The 15,886-nt window shown below is 40.3% G+C and overlaps 1 protein-coding gene across 1 annotated transcript; it reads right to left on the reverse strand.

Annotated features, from left to right (window-relative positions):
• Window positions 1–7,720: 7,720 nt before the first annotated feature.
• Window positions 7,721–15,415, reverse strand: LOC122026741. The gene has a single exon (XM_042585464.1). The coding sequence runs from the start codon at window positions 15,337–15,339 to the stop codon at window positions 7,933–7,935; it is 7,407 nt and encodes a 2,468-aa protein (XP_042441398.1). The 5' UTR covers window positions 15,340–15,415; the 3' UTR covers window positions 7,721–7,932.
• Window positions 15,416–15,886: the final 471 nt, after the last annotated feature.

The raw sequence follows: 15,886 nt of genomic DNA on the forward strand, positions 1-15,886 counted from the left end.
GAAATCATGCTTTGAAGTTTTGGCCAAGAAGAGATAAAGGGCCTAGGAAAGTTTAAACTCCATTTAGGTTTGTTTATGTATTTCTTATGATGCCCAATAAGTTAGGTGATGTTATTAAGATATTATTCATGATTTATGTTGCTTAAAAACCTAGAAATCATGCTTTGAAGTTTCAGCCAAGAAGAGATAAAGGGCTTAGGAAAGTTTAAACTTCATTTAGGTTTGCTTATGTATTTTCTTATAATGCCTAAATAGTTAGGTAATATGATTAAGATGTTATTCATGATTTATGTTGCTTAAAACCCTAGGAATAAGCCTTGTAAGTTTCGGCCAAGAAGAAAATGAAAAGGCCTAAGAAAATTAAGCTCCAATTAGATTTGTTTATGCTTTCTCTCATGATACCTAATAAGTTATGTGATGCTATTAAGATGTTATTCATGATTTATGTTGTTTAAAAACCTAGGAATAAGCCTTGTAAGTTTCGGCCAAGAAGAAAATGAAAAGGCTTGACACAACGGTGCCGACCAGGCTTGACACAACAACATCAAACAAAAACACGAAGCCATAAGGCTAAACTCCAACAGAAGATACATATTACATGTACAAGTCCAAAACAAATTGTAACGCCCGCCCTTACTCATACCCTTAAGCTACAGGACAAACGTTACTCTTTCCTCGTACATCTAATTTTTTTCGACATTCTTACCTGTTACATGCTGCTTAGTCCTTAAATCTATTCTAACTTGTTATGACTGGTAGAGCATGACTTACAGCCACGTAGGGTCGAAAGGAGTATGAAGCTTCTGGTGAGTCTGGGTCGTGTGTCCCTGATAGCTATTGCACTCCCAACTGACACAGGGCACGGTCATGTGAGGGTCGCACGATCGTGACCCTTAGTAGAGGATGAAAGGGGCACGGTCGTGTGAACCCACATGGCCGTGTCACTTCGGCCGAGAGAAGGAGAGACGCGGCCGTGTGGAATCATAAGGGTCACGATCTGCAGTATAAGGAAATGCAATCTATAAGCGGATGCTTAGTAAGTACCATCTACTCACAAAATGAGACATTAAAAGAAAACATGCTTTTTAAACTGCTTAAAGAAAAATGCAACATTGTAACCATGCTTTTGCTAGTAGTTCACACTAAAATTGTACTTCAAAAATATGCACATGACATGTATTTTCAAACCAGTTTGTCATGCAAACCATCAACACGAAACCCATGCTAGTAATGAAATAAAATAGTCATCTTGGAATATTATTGAGTTTATCACTACTGCACTACATAACTCAATTCTCAACTTAGAAAACTTCCACTAAGACAAACCATGAAGTTCAAAACTTTATATTACATAATAGTGAAAATAATACTCATTTTCTTGGACCCGACATTGTACCATTTTGCGCGCATTCTTAATAAGATTCGAGATAGCTGATCTTGAACCCATTAAGGTACTACTAGGCGGTCTAGGAGCCTAGGGGCGATCTAGGAGCCCACCCAAGGACCTTGTGTCCAGTACATGCCTTTTTAAAGTAAAATACTTCCTTTTAACTAATAATTTCTTATACTTGCACTTGCTTGGCATTTAACCAAACAGCTTATGTGCGCTTAATTACCCCGTACTTATAGGGAAGCACTTTAGGCACTTGATTATACTTCTTAGTCTCAAAACTTAATGGGAAGCAAACAAAGATGATCTAAGCATACTCTTAATCCCAAAACTTTATGGGCATCTTATATATCATAGCGTCTATCTCCCTTAACATGCAACACGTTTAAAACATATCATAACATGTATTAACGAAGCTACTCATACTGCAGGTGAGAGATACTTACATCCTTTCGCTAGATCTTACGATTATAAGGTGCAAGGTAGACCCCAAAATCCTCCCTCGTGTGCCTTAATCTCCGAGTCGCCCTCCTTTTGCATCCTACCTCCTTGGGAGAAACTCTCCCTTAGATTCCCTCCTTTAAAAGCTTTAAAATTTGGAGCCCTAGGTTTCCTTGGCCAATACTTGAAGGGAGGGAGAAGAGGATTCGGCTAGAGAGGAAAAAGGAGGCGGAAGATTAGGTGTTTGATCTCATCCAACCCCTTTTATACTAAATGGAAATTGGAGCGTCTCTTTGCACATAATCCATATATAAGGAATTGTTTCATATTGCTCATGTGATGCTTTACCACCACCTAATGGCTACTTAAACAAATTTCAAGCAAGATGTCTCAGGTTCAAATCCTAGCTCGGGCCATTTATGCATATATTTTTATTCCTTTTCTCTTCTTCTATTTCTTTTTACGCTTTGTACAAATAAAGGAAATTTATGGGTGTTACACAAATGATACGAGTGGAAACAATAACGAAGAAGTTGCTCGATGTGACATGGGACTAGAGAATAAGATCTCCAAGCGACTCCATAAATCCTCTACCTGCTCCTTGGCGAAAGAAGAAATAGTATAAGGGGTGGTGAGTGCTAATGACTCAGCGGGTAATAGACAAATAGTGCATGAACATAATATATCTAGAGACTCAAAGGTATACAGTCTCATAGGTAATAATCAACAAGCATAACAATAATGTCATAATAAATGTCCATATCTGAACGATGTGTCGAGCACCTAATAACTGCAAGAGCATGAGTGAATCTACAACAAAACTGATCATATCTACTAAAGCATCATATATAGCCTACCTAGTTACTAATAAGCATGTCAATGTCAAGTACATGCAAGAGACATATCTCAACTATATGTAAACATATCACAAACATATGGATATAATCAATCAAAAGCATATGCAATCATATATCATATGCATATGCATGGCATGGTCACTCTCACCTATCCCTCAGCTACCACGACCTCCCTATAGTCAAGAGGTCGGGACAATGACAACTGTATACACTACCAACAACTACTACTCATGAGTGGTGCGAGTGGATAGTTTGCTGAGTATTTATCTAACTACATAGCAATGGGGTATTTTCTGCTCGCAACTCCAGCTAACCCTACTCCTGAGTAAAGCGAGTTAGGCACATCAGGACAAGCTGCACTCACTCCAAGAACACTACCCCGAGCGACTGAGTGAGCAGCAATGACCGACAACTCTCTCAACCATAAGGGAGACATAGTCGTCGACATACATGAAATGCTATGATGAGCAAGATGCAAATAATCATCACCATAGATATAGCAAACAACTATGCCATAGTATAATCAACATATTTAACATAGTACATGTATATAAAGCAATCAATGTAAATAAACAAGATATCCAGTATCTACTAAATATCATATATGGCAACGAGAGACTATATAGATATGGAATCGATCATCTTAAAGATCAAACAACCAAGTGTCAAGCTCATGAAAAATATGAGTGGAGTCAAGGTAAATACAGCATCTATCCAAATATCTAGCTCATGCACTAAGGTCAAAGTACTAAAGAATCAAGATAAGAAGTACTCGTCTTATGTGTCGATCGTGCTAAAGAATCCCACGTTCGAGATGCTTGTCTCAAATCAAAGTCCTGCAAATCACATGATGTATAGTTTAGTTAATCAAATAAGTAACAAGTAGCTAATTCTGAAACCCAAACTAATTTAGGAAAACCCTAATCGAACGATTATCCTCGATTCACCCAAATCCATTTGTTGAATTAGGTTTAACTCATTATTACCAACTCCTTAATGGATCCATGTAACAATCCATTTACCACTAAGTCTACTCATCATGAATCCAAATACATCCCAACACATCACAATATCAATCTAATGAACCCGATTACTGATCATGTAATCATCTACAACAAACCACTCAACTAATCAACAACAAATTAATCCACAGATAACCCTAACCATTCCCCCATCTAACTAGGCTAAGCATAAATAAATTCTAAAAACTCACCGAGTTGATACCGTAGCCGATGCTTCATAGCTAGATAAACTCATCGTCGAAATTGATGGCTGAAGCTACAACGAAGTTGCTACTGGGAGCAGGGTCAGATCAATCGACAAGAATTAGAAATCAGATCTCTACAAACCCAAAACCAAACATACCTTACCCTAATTCCGTGCTGACAACCCCCTCTCTAACAAAGACCAACATTCGGCAGCTTTTGGGATTGGCGGCAAAAGAACTGATAGTCGAAAGGGAAGATCGAAAAATCAGCAAAAAGGGATGGCAGTCCGTCCCACTCAAGGGATCGGCAGCAGATCTACGCCGACGACAAACATGAATCAAAATCCAATGAAGAGAAGGAGGTGATGGATCTTCCTGATGGAATCATCGTTGCTCTGCTCGAATCCACAAGCGAGAGACAGAGGTTGCCCTAACTCCCTTCGTCAACTCCACCCTCCCGGTGACAGCGGTGTCGAGCAATGTATGTTGTGTCGTCTGTGCGGATCACATGAGAGGAGAGAAAATGAGGGGACAATAGGTCTCTCATGGCCAACAGCATCAATGGCTGGCAGCGCTTGCGTCTCGTGAGTTGAAGGGGGCAGCTGACGGCGGTCGGCGCGGCGACGATGAGAGGAGGAGAAAAGATGGATCGACAATGAAGAATCGGGAGAAGGGGAAGAAGAGAAGGGATCGGGGGAGGGGAAAGAAGAGAGGGATTGAATGAGGAATTTGGGAAAATACAGCCTTTATATACTTAGACTTAGGTTAATCAATTAAATCATAAGTTAATTCCTCAATCAACTCTCATTTTAATTGAGTGTCCTGTCCTTGCCTTATAGGTTCATCTCCTTAAATATGTCATACGGACTTCGTTTAATTCCCAAAAAATTCTATAAAATTATTTCTCTAATAACACTTATTATTTAATTGTCGGATCTTATATTCAATCTCCTTTTTGAGTGTCTTGTCCTGTATATTGGACTTAGCCAATTTTCTTGATAAGTAAGAAATTAAATTATGTGATCTAATTAAGGAAATACTTACAATGGATTGCAACCTTCTGAATCGGATATGAATCTGTGGGTTCGCTCGGACTTAGCTTCCGATATTGTCTCGGACTCGGATTCAGTCTCGGCAACATGAGCTTGTACTAGTAGAGCAAGGAAGCTTGCTTGCTCGTGTTTTTCGTCGGAGTCTTCTGAGGATTCGGACCATGTTGCTTTCTTAGCTTTTCTTCTTCTTTACTTCTAGTTTGGACAGTCTGGCCTGATATGTCCCTTCTTATTGTAGCCGTAGCAGGTGACTTCGGCCTTGGTCTTTGTGTTTGAATGGGTTACTTTCTTGATCTCACATTTTGTAAAGCTCTTCTTCTTCTTGTACAGTTTTCGTATCAGTTTCACGAGTTTGGCGATAATTTGGTCGTCTTCTTCCAAGTTAGATTCACCTTCAGACTCGTGTTCGATTTGGTACTTCTTCCTAGACTCCTTAGTCTTGCTTATACATGCAACCAATATAATACCTTTTTTGGCCAGAAGTGCATTAGTCTGTTCGTGCAATTCAAATTCTAAAAATAGCTCGTCTAGTCTAATTAAAGAAAGGTCCTTGGATACTTTGTAAGAATCTACCATCAATGCCCACAAGGTATTCCTTGGAAAAGCATTTAACGTGTACCTTATTATATCACGATTATCTACCTTTTAGCCAATCGCGTGTAGTCTGTTAAGCAAGTCTTGGATCTGAGCATAGAGTTGACTTGCTGACTCACCATCCTGCATTTTAATATTGTATAACTTATTTAATATTAAGTCTCATTTGCTTACCTTAGTGTCAGAGGTGTCCTCGTGCAGCTCGATTAGCTTTTCTCATAATTCCTTGACGTTATTGAAGGGGTCAACCTGGTTCAACTCTTCTTTAGTTAAGTCACATTAGAGAGTTTGAGTGGCTTTCGCATCGACTTCGATCTTCTTACGGGTTGGTGCGTCCCATTTGTCTCAAGGGATGAGAGTTTCGTCTTCAGTGGGATATGTGAATCCCATTTAGATGATTATCCACATTTACACTTGCCTTTTGAAATGGTACTTCATTCGGCTCTTCCAATAGACGAAATCTTTGTCGGAGAAGAGTGGTGGGTGTGCGGTGCTATAACCTTTTTGGTAAGTCATTTGAAAAGCAAATCTTGCATACAATAAAACATGAAAACTTATCCTAAGACTTAGTCTTGGATTAGTACTGTGGTATAAAGAATTTATAAAAATACTAAGGAACTCAAGTGGTTATGCATCAACTTTGAGAAACAACACAAAAAAAATAATTGTGGAAAATTGATCGAAAGGGGTAATCGTATCAATTCCGATCGACTCTGAAAAATTTAAAACCAATACCACGAAAAATTTACTTGAATGGTGGTTTCACCGATTCTGATACCGATTGTAAAATCGTTACTTTAGAGCGGGTGAATAGCGCTCATGACTTTCATGTTCTTTTAAAATCAATCGGAGTAAAACGCTCAGCGGAATAAAGACAAAAAGAAAGACAAGCAATTGCTAACACTTTGATTTACTTGGTTCAGAGCCTGTGACGATTCATACTCCAAGGCTCGCATGTGAGAGTGCTTTCGATAGGTAATCCACTAGTAGTTCAAAGAAAGATTACAAATATTATGTATAAGAACTACAATGATAAAATTATAAACAAAATTATACCGACAACTTGTAAAGATATGAAGTCGTGAGCCTTCGATAATTGGAGTAGCGTTTAGGCGATGTGGAAGTTTTTTCTTAGCAGAGCGCACAAGAGCGGAAGATGCTTGGAATGTTGTAATGAAGCTGCTAGTCGAAACCTTCTTTTATAGCCCACTCCGGGCGTCTGGACCTCCCTCGGGCAAAAGTTATCCACCTCTGGGCTAAAACCTCAGACAGGGCTGGCGTGGCGTACTCTCATCGAAACTCGATCCAGCAAAAGTTATCCACCTTCGGGTGCCCGGACCATCCCCGAGTGTCTGGACAGTGACGTAGGTTCGCCAATCATCGCGCGGCAAATCAACTTTTGGCCATCCAAGCGCCTGGAGTAACTCCGGGCGCTCGAACCGCTAGGGTGCCTGGCTAGGCACCCTGCTCAGGTTGTTTGTCGATGAAGCCAATCCGGGCGCTCGAAGCAACTCTGGGTGCCTGAACCATCATTTTTGCAAACTTCTTTTTCTACAAAACAAGGTTAGTCCAGACAATAATATTTAAAGAATAATAAGTTTTGACAGCCTTCGAACTATCCGGTTCTAACTTTGAGTTTTTTTCTAAAACTCTAAGTTGGACCGACGCCTACTATTCCCTCTTCGGGAAGTGCACCCTCACCTACTCCCCTTAGGAGAAATTATCTTTTGTTAGACCGATCCTCCAAACCATCTAGACTTTTTCTTAATATCCGAGACTTCAGGACTTCATACTGAACGACCGATCCATGATCCGTCCAGTCTTCCACCTAGTATCCGCGACCCCTAGGATTTTCACCTAGAGTTATCGACTCTAGAATTTCACCTAAAGTCCTCAACTCGCCAAAATTTTTCCTAATCCCCCGAACCAGGACTTTGTTGCCTAACCGCAGCTAGAACTATTTACCTATCTAACCGCAATTAGGATTTTCCATTCGCCTAACCGCAGCTAGGACTTTCCTTTGCTAAGATCACTTAGAAGATCACTTGCGACTTTCTTACACACTTAATTCAACTTATTAAATAATAAAACAACTTAACATTAAATATTTTTATCATTATCAAAATACAAATTCAACCATCTGATTTTTTTTCTTACACCAACAGAAAATTAAAATAATCAAAATTGCAACTTTGCCAGAAATTAATTAAAGTTTCAATTTTCACAAACGGATGTCATGTCTTCAAAAAAAAATAACTAATAATTGAGTAAGACAAAGAGAGCGTTTGGTTTCATTTTTATTTTTTTTAAAACGTGTGTTATTCTTACAAACCAAACATACCATCCCCTCCCTTTCTACAATTCTAATTGTGCATTGCATGCTCAGCTCGATCAGATGCCAAATTTGTACTTAGTCAACCACTGTCTGCACATGTCAACAACTGGCAATGCATTTGCAACTGATGCCTGATGGGCAACATATTCGACATCGGCAATACTTCCACTTCTTGATGCTATCTGGAAGGCACTCTTTAGGCGACCACAAACAACGCAGGCCAACACTTTCCTGTGGCTGCTAATTAGCATGTCTATGAGACGATCCGGCCGCTCTCTGTGCTTGTTAGCATATACATTAATGGCAGTGCCAAGAACCTGGTCCCAATCGTCGTCATCTATGGTACCCTTTATGTTCTTGAAAAGCTCTGTTAGCTGACCACCTTTCTTTCTCTCGGCAAGAGATGCTGCCACACCAGCATAAATGTCCACGGCAGGGAGTTCAAATTCATAAATAACCCGAAAAGCCAAGTCAAAATGCTTTTCGGCAAGGGCCTCAGCTACACGGCATCTTCTCTTGAAGGTTTCAGGTTCACTTGGATTTCCAAAAAGGGAATGCTTCCACTGGGGACCATCTGAATCATTGAGGGACTTTACTACATCTATCTGGATAGATACACTGGCTGAGAATTTTACAACCCCCTCGACACTCAATTTTTCCGAGGCACTTTTTCCCCTAATAGACTTGGACAATAATCTGGAGGTCTCACTTGATGCTCTATGTCGGGCTGATAATCCTTCATCGAAATGAATCTTTGCACGCTCCAAATGCTTTATTGCCTCTTCCTGTGAAAAAGAGTTGATGCACAATTGAATACAGCATAGACCAGCAGCAATATGGTCACCCTGGATAACCAGAAACTTGTAGAGACAATTAAAATGCCGATGTGTTTCACAATAGCTGCATATTCTAGTGAGTGCAGCAGCCATGTACTGGCTCAATGTCGCATCTTCTGGCGACACAGATGATCTTTCTAAGACAATATTATGTAAAACATCCATAGCTCCATAACCAACGCACAATTCACATAAATCATCAATGGTTCCATAGTCAGTTGCCAAAGGATCAGCTCTTTGAGGAGATGAGGCAGGAGATGGTGCTGGATATTGTGAAGATTGAGAAAGAGGTGAAGAATTTGGTGGAAAGAACAGCAGACAAGCATCTAAGTAGCGACCATGCTTGAACATAAATGCTAGAGTTTCTTGACGAGCATATTCTTGTAGATAGTACATGCACTCAGCATACCTAATGCTGTCCAGGTTACTGCAAGGTCCATCTTCAAAATTGGAAGGGAAAAAAGATAGGCGGCCATTAGACAATTCTTGAGAACGGGGAAATGTCGATGGCATGTGTAAAATATTGAGGTATGAATCTGCAGAAAGAGAATCATCCAAGATTGTTGATGCACTTTTTGCCAAGTGTTCATACATAGACCGACTAGATGGAACATCAACAGGAGGACCTCCTTCTACAATATTGATGATCCCAAGGATAACAGAAGAAGGATCACCCTTATGCAGTTGAATAGCTTGCTTGAACTTCACACGAGCTTCAGAATAGTGTTCCATCCTAATCAAGGCATGACCCCAAGCATTCCATACAGGCAAAGCATCAATCTTACACTTTCTACACGTATATACTGCCATGCTGTATCGTTCATTTAGGATTAATCTGTCACGGAGGCAGGCTGAAGATTCTTTATCAGCAATATCATCAATAGAAGCAACTATTCCAGATCCAAGAAGGCTCTGAAGAACTTCTGCATGCCCTAACCAGGTATGTGCTTGTGCAAGAAGTTCAGAAAGGTCATCGGGGTACTGGCTACCACTACTTGAGCTGCTAGTTTCTGTAGATGAATCATCTACGTCCCTGTATTTATCATAGTTATTTGGATATTCACTTGATGCAGCAAGTTTTTTCAACAAGCTTTTTGCATAACCCAAGGCCTGCGCATAAGTTTCTGTTGCATGATATGCTTTACTTATAGTTTCCATAGAAGCATTCAAAGGCAGATTTTGGGCGCTCAAAATATCTTTCATCTGAGCAACACACAATTGCAGGGCCCCTCTGGAAGAGGTCATATCATTAGAGCACAGAGAAAGCAATGCTTTAAAAAGTGTAAAATCAGGAGAAGTTTCATATCTATGAGAGGTGCGAACAGCATTATCCTTATTTTGATCACCTGTGAGAACCCATTCTTCAGCAATGGAAACAAATGGAAGCCTTTCTTGGCCATCTGCAGAGAATGATGTGGGTCGCTCCTCTTCAATACCAGGGATTCCCTCCCCAGCAACTGTGTCAGAATGCATAAACCCTGAAATCTTTCTTTTACGATGAGCATCTTTTTGAAAAACCTTGGGTGAGGAATCCCAAGTGGCCCATGAAAAAGCCCAGCGAGCCTCTCTTTGCCAATTACCAATACTGCTTGCAATGTTTGGCCTTGATGGTGTGCCAATCTTAACTTTATGCTTCAATCTAGACCCAGAAATGGAGATACGAGGTTCCCTAGGAGCAGCGCTAACATTAATAGTGATTGCTTTAGCAGCATATGTAAGTATTAGATTGTCATCCCTCAATGAAGGAAATTCTTTTAGTATAAGTGAAGCTGACTGCAGCTGTTTCATCATCAACAGAACTTCCAGAATCAGATGAGGATGTTCATGCAAAGATGAACATCGTTGCTGGGTTGGCAATGGCAGTAAGGACAAAACACGAAGACCTAGTGCCCACAAGTTAAGTTTGGCAACTTCAACATCTGAAAGATTTCCAACTCTTCGCTTTAGAAAAAAGTGCACGAGAAGTTGTTTAGAGCGTAAGTCGGGTAAAAGCTGCATAGCTTCAATAGCAACAGGTAGGGCATCATCTGAGTCATGCAAGGACGACAGAAACCGTGAAGCCTGTGCTGGCCCCCCACCACTAAGGGGGTCTGTGGTTAATAGCTTTACTAATTGCCGGCCTTGCAATTCTCTACGCAACTCAATTGGCAGAGATGCACTTTCAGCGACTTCCAAAGCAGCAGAAACAGCCCCTTTACCAGCCAACCTTAATGCTAATCCTTCAGGATCTTCCTTACAATCAACCTCTACTTGTTGCCATCTGGTATAATGATCATCAGCACTTAAGATGTGATGGTATCTCTGCAAAGATTGTCTCATATGCAGTACCTCACTCCGAATTGGTTCATGTTGAGGTAAGTGGCAAATACACATAGTGAGAACATCAATTGCAGGATCTAGATCCCACCGATGTACGTATTTTAATGCAAGCCTTGCTGCAAGCAGTTTGTCCTTGAGCCGCAAGCAATACTGCCAACTGGTGCTACCAAAATTTGGCATCACATAGCCATGAGGCTGTGGGAGAACCAGATTACTTGCTTCCTCTTGTTCAATCAACAACTGGAGTAAATAGTCAGATGCTCCATCACGTAAACATCGATCAGATAGTGCAAGAGCATCCAGCAGTTTCCCTTCATCAATCAATCTTTCAACAGCTTTTCCATAAGGCCCTTCATTCTCCCAGTCAAATGAAACATAGCTTGCAGGATCAACCCCAAAATCATCAAGCATTGCAGAACGGTGTGCACATTTAGCAATTGTATTATGGGTAGTGAACTCAGAAAAAGATGGACTATTATGCCCACCAATGACCATCTCTTCTACTTCTGATTCAGTGTCACTCTCAGGTTCACAAACTCGTTTCCTTGAAGCTTTGCCGTTAGGTATAGCTGCAACATTGTTGTCACTTTTAGATGTTATTGTTGTTGTTGAGATTTTATGAAGGTTTGATTGCTGCTGTATCCAGCGTTTGAGTGTCGGAAACCTCTCTGACTGATCAAGAGCAAACTCATAGAATAACCTCTCAGTATCAGGTCCTTGTAAAAATTGGCCTTTGGAATGTATGGAAGAATCAGATGATTCATTTCTGCTAGATAATATGGTACTACCAAATACACATGCCAGAACTGCCCTTACTGGTGAGAGCTTCGCAAGATGCTTTACTAAACTCAACTGGAGGGGATAGAGAGGTTTTCCATGTTTTTCTAGTGAACCAGAAGTGCTAGCTTTGAGGGAGATCTTTCGACCCATACTCATTCCAGAAAGAGTAGGTAGGATAGGAATGCAAGCCCAGCCATGACCAGAACGTGGAGGAAAAACTGGTGGCACACAAGCCAATATAACCTCGTGCACAAAATCCACACCCATAATATCAGCTATCTTTCCAGCAGCATCAGTACTCCCACGATCAAAGACAAGACGAGTAAGAAGATCTTTGGGCAACTCATATATGAGTGAAAAAAAATTGAAATCATGAGTTGTGTCAACTCCATCAACTATGTCACCGATTGTAGCAATATAGATTATAAAGGATGAAAGATAAGTAGATGGCTTGGATGTTACAGGACCAAAAAGCCTTTTTCCGGTGTCTTTCAATTCATAAGTAATCTCAGAAATACTTTCAGTGCTTGATGGATTCAATGAGGATGATTTTGGAGCTCTCAAGCCAAGTCCAACAATTGTGCCCTTGTTAGAGTGAGCCATTTTGATGGAATTTGAACCTTCTTCATTATTATTGTTATTCTCTGTTTCTTCGACAGCAAGAGCTTTTGAAAGATTATGGAGCTTACCACTTAAGAATTGCCTCTTTCCTTGATGAGCATCGTCAATCATCTGATGTAAGATAACAATGGCTCTTTGCCTTTTTCCTTTCTTGCTAGGCTCATTTACAGGAAATATCATTCTCTCTTCAGAAAGTATTTCTTGGAGGGTCAAAGACTTCTCTTGCTCCAACAGATCATACAGATGTTGAAGGATGTGCCTTGTTACTGATATAGTGGCAACTTCTTGTATCTGCTCCCAATAAGAAGGACCTGGCTTTGGCGAGCTTCCAGGAAAGATCACAGCTAGCACACTCATAGCCTGGTCGAGAAGTAACTTGCACATATCTACAGACTTTGCAGAAGTTGCTGAAACATCAATGCAAAGAAGAATCGCAGCTAAAGAACCTAGCTGGCTTTGTAATGATGAAAGGTCCAATTTCTGTAGTGCATTTGCTCTTCCCTCTGCAACATGAGATACTGCATTCTCAATTGATGCTCTTCTAAAAGAAGCAGCAACCCATTCTGAGAGTTCAAGAACAGCTTTATCTTCAGGAGGCAGGGAGAATCGTCGCACAGCCTCTTCCCCTATATCATATTTTGCCCTTTGCATGCAAAGATTTAATAATTTGGAAGGAGCAGCACGAAAAATAACTAATGCCTCTTTCCAAGTCCATTGGAATTCAGATACGGGTAGAAGATGATCCAAAATAGTTAAACGCCATTCCCAATCTTCAATAAACTTAGAAGATTTAGCAGTCCTCCATTCCAGAACTTGTTTTGCTGCAATTTCCACAGAACTGTCCAACATATTTCCTACTTCATTGATTGTTGAAGGCAGATTTCGCCGCAATATATCTAGTAGTAATCCCATAAAAGAGATTATGTTTTTATTTTCTTCATCAAAGGATGATTTCTTGACAGTATTTTGCGGAAGTTCAGAATAACTTTCAACCAAGGTAGCATCTGTGATGTTGATGGACATTTCATCCAAATAGAGCAGAGATATTATAATGCTAACCATAAAGATTCTGCGAGAAATGTTTCTTATGGCCTCCATGTGTGTTTGAATATTCTTCAAGTAAGACATAGCTACATGAAGTTGGGAGTTCATATCATTGTTGATGCACCTCTCCATGGTTCCAAGAGCAAAAACAGCTGATTCAAGAACATATAACATGTGCACAAGCTCAATGTCCTGCATCCTTTTCCATGCTGCAGATGTTGAAGCTATGGGCTGCATATTAAGAATGTCAAATGCTTCCTGAAACTTTATCCCAGGGACAGCATCAAATAAAACCTTCATGGGTGATTGAACAGCTAATCTTTCAAGTATCATGTTCTCAACAAAAGGGTCTAAAACCTCATTCTCGTGTTCATTTCTAATCTTATCTTTTTGAGAAAAGAGTAGTGAATTTTTTGAGTTCCAAGACAAACCGGAGTTGACACATGCAACAAAGTGTGCAATATCCATGTGAAAACATAACACATCACAAAGATATTCCACACACAGTATCTCATCAGATTGCTTCTTGTAAAGAGAGAATTGTTCCAGCCTTAGCACCTGAGATTTACTTGTCCAAAGCAATTGCATTAGCCTTCTGCGTAGTGTTGTCTTACCTGAAAGTAAATCCCAACCTAGGACAGCTACAAGTGGCTGAAGAAGAGGGAACAATGATAGAACATGACTAGCAACTTCAAGTTGCTCCCTCTTGATTGCAGATAAAGCTGTGTCCATAATACATTCAAGAATATGTTTTCCAGATATTCGTGCATAATGGTATAGGTCTCTCATGCAACATTTCATTGCTTCACTGGAAAAATTCTTGCCATCCAAGGCATCAATATTTTCCCTAGGTAATGTTTCCAGATACTTTGTAATGGGAAGAGGGATCACATTGGCATCAGAAATTTTGTTAAATTCAATTTCGGCAGAAACCATTTCATCTTGAATCGCCTGAATAATCTGCACTAGGCGAATACACTTAGTTGAAATGGCTGCGGTGTACATCACAAACATTCTACTCCTTGAATCAAGCCAGGATTTCTCATAATAAGCACTTTGTAAAAAGGCTTTCTTGACAAGCGATTGCAAAGCTAACTTGTATTGCTCTTCCTCTACGCCATATTCTAGATGAAGAAATTGAAGATTTGAAAAAGCTCCCTCCAAATCATCAGCCATGGTACACTTCGTCAACGAATCTAAGTGTGCCATCTGAACACTCTGACGCATGTTGGAAAGAACGTTCAAGTCATCTGCAGTGCCTGCTGGTAGTAAAATTTCAAGCTGGCGATGAATGTTTGAGCATATAGCATCAAAAAGCTTCGGATAATCAAGAAAAAATTTCCATAAACCTTTCAACATGCCTTTGGTAATTAAAGAAACTGGACCAAGGGTGTCGGATACGTACCCTATCCCACTCCACAGTAACCTTAATCCGATATTGAGGATATCGTTTAGCAACTGCACAGCACTCTCTGATGCGTCCGATGTTTCCGCATTCTTGCCTAGGTCAGCGTTGGAGGCTTTGGAGCAGGCGTGCTGAATCAAGAGAAGGAATTCCACGTTCAGCCGGAAAACCTCGGGGTCGACGCCTCCGATCGAAGCCGCTGAATTGCCGAACGCGGACAGCTCCAGCAATGAGAGCCAGGCGAGATGCGACGGGGAGGGACAGGATTCCGACCAGAGGACTCCTTCGACGCGGCCTCCTTCGGAAATGATGGCGCAGAGGATTTGGTGCGCGAGCTCCGGATTGCGCTTCCGGAGGCTGAGCAGCGACGCTCTGAGTGCTTCGAACTGGCCGAGAGCGAGGTGGTTTCCGACGACCCGGGTGAGCATGGCGATCTCATTCTCCCTGGCGGGATCCATGGAAGGCAAAAGCGAGGAGGAAGAGGTAGGTCGGCCGGAGAAAGAAGCGTTGGGAGGAATGACGCAGGGATCGGGAATTAGGGATTGCCCAACTGTATTACATGTCATATTAATATTAAACTAATAAATTATTAATCCTAAAAGATATTTTATTTTTTAAACTTTAAATAACATATTAGAAATTTATTCAATCTATTTATAATTTACCAAAAGACGCATGTGAGATCTAAATTTACTAAAAGACGTACGTTACTTTAATATTTACAAAAGAACATATTTTTTTAAGTACATTTTCTATTTTACCCTCTGACAATTTGATTTTTTCTATCGTTTTTCTTTTCTTTATTATATTTCTTTCTCTTCTCTTTTTTTATCGACAGAACATATAAATAACATTTGTCAATTTTTTAATAACATTTTAATACATTTGAAAAAGCAAAAATAAATAATGAATAGCATATCTGAACTCCTTGCAATTTTAGAAATTCACTAGAACTAAAATGAGTATAATTAGAGCTCTCTAGGTCAATTAGTGGGTTTCGGTCAA

The sequence above is a fragment of the Zingiber officinale genome, chromosome 10A, assembly GCF_018446385.1.
Source record: "Zingiber officinale cultivar Zhangliang chromosome 10A, Zo_v1.1, whole genome shotgun sequence".
NCBI classification, from domain to species: domain Eukaryota; kingdom Viridiplantae; phylum Streptophyta; class Magnoliopsida; order Zingiberales; family Zingiberaceae; genus Zingiber; species Zingiber officinale.

Excerpts from the sequence above, each read along its gene's own strand:
- LOC122026741 (XM_042585464.1), bottom strand. The coding sequence starts at position 15,339 with ATGGATCCCGCCAGGGAGAATGAGATCGCCATGCTCACCCGGGTCGTC.